The sequence below is a fragment of the Pinus tabuliformis genome, chromosome 1_2 (genome assembly GCF_031772625.1).
Source record: "Pinus tabuliformis cultivar Carrire ecotype Pingquan chromosome 1_2, CPIR1, whole genome shotgun sequence".
NCBI classification, from domain to species: Eukaryota; Viridiplantae; Streptophyta; class Pinopsida; order Pinales; family Pinaceae; genus Pinus; species Pinus tabuliformis.
The window spans coordinates 937,599,240-937,608,711 of record NC_142298.1 but is presented as its reverse complement, the minus strand read 5'-3'; the positions used below and the strand labels follow the sequence as shown (position 1 = coordinate 937,608,711).

Here is a 9,472-nt window from a genome sequence, read left to right as displayed (position 1 = left end):
TTAAATAAACCTAAACACTACTTATCTTTTAAAAAACTACCATAAACCCATTTTAACCCTAAATTAAAAAAATTACACTTAAATTTTTCCCACCCTTCTGTAATTTTCTGCAGATTATACCCTTTATCCTTTGACTTCTCGTCGTAGTCATTTCATCGTCCAGAAATGTCTTCCATTTTGGACCGCCCAATAAACTTGAAATAGATAGAGTATTGACATCTCCAACGTGTAGACCTGCAGCCATAGTATTACATCTATGGGTAATCTACTTATCTTCGACAAACTTTGGTTTGTCTATTTTGCAGATAAGATTTTTTGTTTTTTTACGAAGCATGATCCATAACAGCTGCAAATATCTTATATCCCACTGGCTAGCCGATTGAGCTGTGTGTTCAAACTCGATAGGCAAATGGAGCTACTGCAATCTATCAAGCCTCAAGCACCATTTTCATTTCAAAACTGCCCAAAATGGCGCGCCAGCCAGTCAAGGCAAATTCCATTTCCAGGCCTCCTCGGACTTTGTTCCTTAACGAGAAGAGTAGTTGGGACTCATTCAATGGATCCCAGAAAGTCCATGGGCATCCGCACCAATAAACATTTGCACACTGCAGGAGCAACTCTAGCATGTATTCTTCTAGAAGGGAACCTCTTGTTGCAGAATGCTTATGCAGAAGAGTCAGCATTGAATGAGTCATTGCAGGCTGCTTCTAGGCAACCGCAATGGCTTGTACCTGCCGTTCTGTCCTTCCCTGTTATCTCTTATGCCATATTCACCGTTTACAGGGATAAGGTGAGTTTTTATTGCTCTCTCTGGTTATCACATGGATTTCTTTACTTGGGTGTGCTTTTCTTTATCCTAGGACTTTGCTAGCTGATAATGTGTGTGGATATATATGTTTGTACACCTTCACTTGCCCCCATGCCCCTCCCATCCCCAACCAGGGGTGAAGGCGTGCATTAAGAGTCGCAACTTCATCTCGCACACAAAATTTGCACGTCTTCAACCTACCCGGGTTGAAGGTGTGCTACATAATATGTAGAGTTGCACACCTCCACGCTCCACTGCTTATACACAAATTTAGATGCCTTCAACGTAGGGATAGGGTGAAGGGGAAAGAGTGATTTACACCACGTCTCTCTCTAAAATCATAATTGAAACTCGACTTTAATCAGAGACTTGATCAACGATGTTGGTTTCTAGGATCCAAATATCAGTAAAAAAATTTCCTGAAAAAAGTTTTGGAGAGTAATCACAATTTCTTTTTATTTAATTCAAATGAACAGTTTTGTTTCAGAGCACACGGTTGCCTTCTGAATTCTGTGCTGATGCTCTTTTACCTCTCGAAGTTTGTTCTTAGACTTTGTATGCCTCTCAAAAGATTGAAGTCCTGCCAAACTGGTAAATAATAGGACCTGGGTTATGTCCTATTACTTGAATGGATTCACTGGTAACTGAGGTATCACGTAGCAAGGAGGAAATGCTTTCATTTTGCTTGCCAGCAAATTAAGAATTGGGTTTATACTCTAAATTTTTTATTTTCTTCAGTTGCTATGTGAAATCCGTAGTTAAACAATTATTCTGCTTGCAATGAAGGTCCATCGGCGCCATGGGTGGATAAGTTTGTCTGAATTGATTGCTTCTATGCCTAGCCGAGACAGTGTAGCTCATGTGTTCAGAAAGTGGTACTCTGACCCATATATCCATGGTTGAAGTCCATTAAGGCAGGCTATGATAGAACAGCCCTGTACTGCAAGTCATCCAATTGGCATGTTTTTTGACAACGCTGAAAAGTAATAGCTGCTAGCGGGACGGATGAATCATGAGATTATTGGTATAAGAAAATGGGGAGGAATATTGTGCTTAATCGAAGTGGGCTTTGAGGCATGGTATTACACAGTCTGCAGAGTTCGATTCTAGAAGGCTTGCATACTATTTAGGTTGTGGTATGCTGATTTTGAGAGGAGCTATCACAGTTAATTTCAGGTGGAGTTTCTATACATCTGTCCTCTGAGAAAGTAGCACTTGCTAGGTATGTGTCCTCTGATCTATAAAATAGGCACCACTGTTGAGTCAATGTATCCAGTAAATTGGAAAAAAGGTCATCAACACCTGGCAGCATTGTGATGGTCTGGAAATTGACTTCTTGTGTGACATATATTTTTTGGGTTTGGTTTGATTGCTTTGGTCGATTATTTTGACTTGAGCTTTCATGCACGAGGCAACCCTGTATAAGGTGCAGAGGATTGTTAGCCATGATGCTATCCTTCGATATTGTAGCCAATAGTGATGGAAACTCTCAAATTTCAATAGTAATTGGAATGCAAGTAGCTCATCCTGGGTTGTAGATTTTGATAGTTTTTGTGATGAAATATTGCTACAGGATTTACATTATTCAAGAATCTAGATAGTTAATGTGGATCTGCTTCTCTCCTATTTTGCTTCAGGGCATTTTCAGTCATAATCATTGTCGCAGATGGGGATTTGTATTTCATTGAAATGGTTAGCTAGTCCTAACTGTCAACATATTTTGATTTTGTTTCTGATGGATTTTAAATCATTGACAGAAGATTGGTAATGGTCCCATGTGTGGAGAACACTGACCTCTATCCCTTTGGGGTGCTTGAGATTTGTCTATCCTTTTTGTCCACAAATCACCTTGCAAAAAAGCAGAAGATTGCATTCTTTGACAACTATACTAAGCTTTGCCTTGGACTTGCAGGCAAGATGATCTTATATAGGGATCAACAAGTGCTTGATATCATTGAAGGCAGTATGGATCTGTTAACTGGCTAGTTCCACTAAACTTGTTATAACCTAAGTCACATGGTCTGGGTTTGAGTTTGGGTTTGGTAATGATTAGATTTGCTTCAAATTTGAATTTTTCGATGAGGTTTGGATGAATTTCACCATCAGGTTCATATAAGGTTTGAAATTCAGCAAACTTAAAAACAATTGTGAGGTACTCTGAGGTTCATCAAACCTCATGACCATTGATTGAGTCCGCAGCACAACATGAAATTGAGTAACTATAAAATTTTAAAATGAAATAGAACATAAAATAGTAACAATATCAACATCAATAAACATAAAAAAAATGTTATGATGGACATAGAAACTGCGAGGAAAGATTACAAGCTTAAGCTATGACATGAGGTTACGAGCTTGTGCTGCAGACTCAATCAATGGTCATGAGGTTTGACAAACCTCAGTGTACCTCACAATTGTTTTTAAGTTCGCTGAATTTCAAACCTCAAGGATGAAGTTTGGCAAACCTTGTAACATAGGTTATAACAACTCTTTAAGGAGCTTATGGTTATTTATGTTATAATTTTCGTATTCCAATTACAAGTTCTGATTTAGCACACCCCAGAGTAAGAGTTAATAGCCTTTTGTTTTGTTGGAATTATCATAGAGATTCACACCTATAATTCTGGTAGTCTCTATTTGTTTCGGCTGATGGTGAAAAGATGAAAACACTTCACTGGTATCCATGTTTGTTTCGAGGTATTTTAGAAATTTAGAGTGTGCAAAGCACTTTCTGCCAGCTTTTGTTGCACAGAGATATGGTTTTTGTGTTGAAAACAGTCAGTGCAGCTGAGCTAAAGCCTAATGTTCAAAGTATATGGAGATTGCCAGCTTTTTAATATACAGCTAGCGTTGATTAGGCCTTAAGAAAAAGGTAGTATAGATCACTATGTTACCTGGGCTGTCCAAAGCTAGTACTACTGTTTATTAACTATGGCCTGTATAGCTCTGGAGCCTGTACTAGTTACTGCCATTAAACATCTCTATGCAGTTTCTTATATGCAGAAGGGTCATACAGATGAGCTTTGCAAGCTTTCTGCCAATGAGCTCAAGGGAATGGTTTATTGTCAATTTTGTTGGTTGATTCGAGAAGGTCGAGGGCCCTTTTGCATGTATGTGATGCAATAGACGTATGATCTATACAACCCTTGTTAAAAGAGTTTTTTAAACCTTTGAGACATCTCGATGACTCTTAAAACTTAGTAGTCTTGATATGGACGCACTGCAATGAGAGACAACGAGACAACTTGTTTTCTTTATTTAAGTTTCAGGCAAGTAACAATCAGTTTTTTGTATCAATAACTATAAAAATTCACAACCTCATGAACCCAACAGATTGGAGTCCAAGGAACCAATATTGGATACTATTCAATTCAGAAATGCAGGTAGGCCTTGTAAAGTACAATTGACTATCTCAATGCTCACTAGTCATAGCAGAAGTTTAGCCTTCATGAACTGTTTACCAGCTGCAGATTTGTCCTCTTCTTTTCGCACGTGTGACTGTTTCTAGCCCTAGAAACAATCCTCTTCTTCCTTGGCTTTATCTTTTCTTCCTTCATTTGTAAGGGTCTCCCCTTCGCTTGAGAGGAAGGCCTTGCAGACCTTAAATTCTAGCCCAAACAGTGATAATACTTGAACTGAAGTGTTGCTGCTGTTAGGGTCACAGAGAGGCCTCCTTCCTTCGCACGTGTGGCTGTGTTTGATTCTAAAAACAGTCTTCTAAACTTCGATCTTGACTTCCCCTTCTTTGCTGCACTAGAGGTTCCCTTTCTTGTCACTTTATCACCCTTTTACTTACTTTTGTTCTGCGCTGATTTCAGAGATGAATTACGCTATCTTGGAGGGTGAAATGACTGTTATATATAGGAGTCTGCTCCTTCTTTTAGGCCGACTTGAGGCCGACTAGATGACTTGAGGCTGACTTGACTTTTATGTGTCAGATTTCTTCCTTTTAGGATGTCGTTGCTGGGAGGAGGCTTGTGACTTTGCTTGGAGGACTTCTTATGACTCTAATACATATTCATACAAGGTGTAACATGCCCTTAAGGTCTTCAACCTTTTCTTTTGACTATTGACTCACCTATAGCACTTTAACTAGTGCTAGACCTATTTCAATGAGCAAGAAACTCATTGAGATATATTATAAAAATAATATTTCTTTTCTTGAATACAAATATCAAAAGTACATTTATGAAGACCAAACCTAGTTACCTTTCCTTCAACACTCCCTCTTAACTAGGGAGGTATTCATACAACATTGCAAGGTGTTTGGCTATTATCAATCTTGAAGAATTCACATAAGAGAAACTGTATTAGCAATCCATATGTTATAGCATCATATCCATCAGCTTTGTCATAGTGCAAGGCCTTGACTAACAACTCCATCTCTTTACGAGACCATGAGCTACAATGCTAGCGAGACCAATGATTTATAGACACCTTCATCATTGTCTCTCAAGGCACATACCCACCCAAGTGTTCTCCGTGTATGACCTTCTAGGACTATTCTTATCTTGGGTTCCCAACCCTCAAAGAATATTGGTCCTCTTGACTTCTCTTGTCTAGAGTATTGGATGCCAGATGATTACCCAATCCTCCCATTCTTTCTTCCCAAGTGAAGACAAGAATGTAGTTTCTATCTTGTGTCTACATTTCCATTCATGGTCTTCATTTAGACTTACAGTTGTTAGTCCTGGTCTAGTGCATGACCCATGAAATGGAAAACACAATTGTCACTCCTTTGTAATCAGGGGTGATCCAAAACTCCCTTTTGATCATGGACTTGTCAGAGCTCCCTCTTAACTGGGGACTCTTTCCTTCATCTACAGCTTCTTTTTCGTGGGTCCTTCAGCTGCTTGATCTCCTTTCTTTCTTGATGTCATGAAGTCTTTGTTCAAACTTCTTCTAGGTGGGGCACCATCCATCGATCACTTTCCTCCCTGGTTTGTCATGTCATTGCTTCCTTCGAGGAAAGTGGCTTTCATGTCATACATCAGGTTTCTTGTCATCTTGGCTACTCCTTTGTCATCTTGTCCATGCTTCGGAATATTCTTCTCATGGATGATTCTTTGTAACTTTTACTTGCTTGTTTACATGCTTCGACCTAGTAGCCCATCATGACTTCATCCTGATATTGCTTCAACATTGCCTTTTGTTGGATGGTTTCTTCATCACGACATCTTCATAGGGTGGAATCAGTTATCTGCATCTTTTATATCTCCAAGGCCTTCATAGGTGTCAAGGGTCCTTTCTTCCTTTATCAGAGTTGTCCTGCCTTCTTTCGGGAGATATCTTCAAAGCATTTTGTCAGATAGTGATTCTTGGTGATCATGGTGTTCTTCACATGCTTGATCTCTTTCTTTATTTGCTTCTTCTCAGATGGATAGGTCAACCATCTAATGCTTCTTGTGAGAGCATTCCTTCATTGCTTGCTTTCTAGACTTGTCAGCATTTCTTCTTGCTTCTTAGTCAACAATCTTATGCTCCTTAAGTGAGCATATTCTTTTACTGACCTTCATTGCATTGTGGTACATACCTTCGGGCATGTTCTTGGTGAAAGAGATTCTTTCATGCTTGATCATGTTATACTCAATAATATACAGATGATAACATGACTAAACTTTGATGCATACATACCTCATCTTTATTCTTCTTTGATCTTCCTTTGGTGTGGCCCTTCTTGCTTCATCTTAGCTTGCTTGCATATCATCCTTTTCTTGAATCCCACAAATGGGATTCCCAATGAGACATCTGCCTTGGTTCATGAACCTTCTTTTGAAGATTCCATCATAGGATCTTAAAGATCCTTGCCTTGCAAATGTTTCCTTTCTTTTGATGATAGAGGTCTTCTAAGATTCTTAATCATGATCAATTTTTCCTTTCAGCGTGTATGAGGTCCTATACTAGGTATACTTCTTCTACATGAATATCTTGAGCTATATCTACCATGCTCCTATATTCTAGAAGATATTTCTACTTATGCATTTTTGTTCTTATCATAAATGCTACATCTTCATGAGTATCTAGAATTCTATGTACATCATGCTTCTAGATTCTAGAGGATGTTTCTAGCCATGCAATATTAATCTTATTCCTGCATGCTCCTATATTACTCAAAACTTTGAAAGAAGTCTAGAAGTAAAGAGATTGACCTAGTCATAGTAGAGATGCGAAGGATCTTCCTTCTTTTTCTTCTTTCCTTCTTCTTTCACCTCTTGAGTCAAGTGAGCTTCTTCCCTCTTTCTTTTGTTGTTGTTGTCCTTCTTAAGCTTAGGACAATTCCTTTTGTAGTATCCATATTCTTGGCATCCAAAACATTGGATTTTGGACATGTCTTTGTTGCTTGTTCTTCGAGGACCAAACTTGCCAAATTTGCCCTTTCTTTTGGCCATGGTAGCAAATGCTTGCTCCTTTGATCCCACATCTTCCTTTGCCTTAAGTATGGTTTCCTCTGTCTTGCATAGAGACCACATTTCACTGAGAGTGGTTGCTTCCTTCTTATCATATATGCTTGATGTGAAGTTTCCCCACTCCTCAAGTAGAGCATTGAGTACTACAATTGTCATCTCTCTGTTAGACATGACTTCCCCAAGCTCTTGAAGTTGATCTCTCATTTCAGAGATTTTCATGAAGTAGGGAGCTATTCCTTCCTTTGTTATCTTCATCTCGTATAATTCATTTCTCAAAGATATTACTTCTCTGATGGTGGATACCGAGAATAGTTCTACTAGCTTATCATAAATTTCTTTTGATGTCTCAAACTTGGAGACATAAGGAATGAGAGAGTCTTTGATTGATTCTATCAAAATCCTTTGAGCTCTTGTCTCATCCTTATTGTACTTGGCTAAGGCTTGAGTTTGTTCCTTAGCAGGGATAGTGATATTCCCTTTGACATGCTCTAGGAGTTCATTATCCTTGAGTAGTAGATCCGTCCTCTTCTTCCATGCAAGAAAGTTATTGGTACCTACCAATTTATTGCTTTCCTTGCAAAAAGACATTGATGTATATTCATAAGGGGACATGTACTTACTTGATAGATTTTGACATGTAATGGATTTGCTTCCTCCTTGAAGGCTTGATGGCTTGTCTTCCCTGGATCTTGATGTTCTTCAAGTTGCCTTTTCCAAGTGGACTTGCTTGGTGATGATGTTTTCTTGAAGACTTGTAGCTTGATGTAGGACCTGCTTCAATCTGCTCTTTTTTGTAGGTGCCTTTATGTAAGGTTCTTCTTCTAGCTTTGTAGACCTCCTTGATGAATGATGGATTGTATACCCTTCTGTCCTTGAAGTGATTGAGACTTCTAGGCTTTATGCTTTAACTTTGTAGATGCTTCTCCTTGATGAGTGTTCTTGAATTGCCATTTCCTTGATGTGACATCTTAGCTCCGATGCTATGTTGAAAAATCTAGGGCAAAGTAGTGTAGTGTGATTTTTCGTTACTTGATAACAATTTGTGGAGTCTTTTTACTTTTCTTGTTAGCTTATTCCACTTCTTCTTATTAGTGAATATATGTGTACTTCATCAAACTGCTACCAAAACACAAAAACAAGAACACAAGATATTGGCTCTCTGCTAGGGCCAAAACCTCTCTTCTCTTGAGAGGAAAACCCTTTAGTGAATTTCTCATATTGAAGCTTCTATTGATCAATGCCAAACCCTAGACCTCTGACTTAGAATATCCTCCAAGCATAAGTCAAGTCCTCTCCTCCTTTCTGCACTTTGTTCCCTGGCACATAGGCTTCCTCCTTCCGGCACTTTGTCCCCTGACACTTAGTCCTCCTTCTTTGTACTGCTGTTCTGTTGCCCTAGTTTTCTTATGTGTGGAAGGTACCCTTAGTGAATTAGGGTCCTTCCACCTTTGTTAGAGAGACATGCTTCTTTACTAGGCTTGGGAGTCCTTGTAGGCTTGAATTTCCTACCCAAACAATGATGAGTCATGGACTGTTTACCAACTGCAAATTTGTCCTCTTCTTTTCGCACATGTGACTGTTTCTAGCCCTAGAAACAGTCCTCTTCTTCCTCGCTTTATCTTTTCTTCCTTCGTTTGTAAGGGTCTATCCTTCGCTTTAGGGGGAGGCCTTGTAGACCTTAAATTCTAGCCCAAACAGTGATAATACTTGAACTGAAGTGTTGTTGTTGTTAGGGCCGCAGAGAGGCCTCCTTCCTTCACACGTGTCGCTGTGTTTGATTCTAAAAACAATCTTCTAAACTTCGATCTTGACTTCCCCTTCTTTGCTGCACTAGAGGTTCCCTTTCTTGTCACTTTATCACACTTTTACTTACTTTTGTTCTGCGCTGATTTCAGAGATGCATTGCGCTATCTTGGAGGGTGAGTGAAACGACTCTTATATATAGAAGTCTGCTCCTTTTTAGGTCGACTTGACTTTTTATGCTTCAGATTTCTTCCTTTTAGGATGTTGCTGGGAGGAGGCTTGTGACTTTGCTTGGAGGACTTCTTATGACTCTACATATTCATACGAGGTGTAACATGCCCTTAAGGTCTTCAAACTTTTCTTTTGACTATTGACTCACCTATAGCACTTTAACTAGTGCTAGACCTATTTCACTGAGCAAGAAACTCATTGACATATCTAATAAAAATAATATTTCTTTTCTTGAATAAGTACAAATATCAAAAGGACATTTATAAAGACTGAACCTAGTTAC

General features: G+C 38.9%; 1 protein-coding gene across 1 annotated transcript in view; it reads left to right on the top strand.

Moving 5' to 3' along the window:
- Positions 1-229: 229 nt before the first annotated feature.
- The window catches only part of LOC149209027 (uncharacterized), a 103,550-nt gene continuing 94,307 nt past the window's right edge, over positions 230-9,472 (top strand). The window contains exon 1 of the mRNA XM_089394192.1: positions 230-790. Coding sequence (XP_089250318.1) covers positions 410-790 — 381 coding nt within the window. The 5' untranslated portion in view covers positions 230-409. The remainder of the gene's footprint in view (positions 791-9,472) is intronic.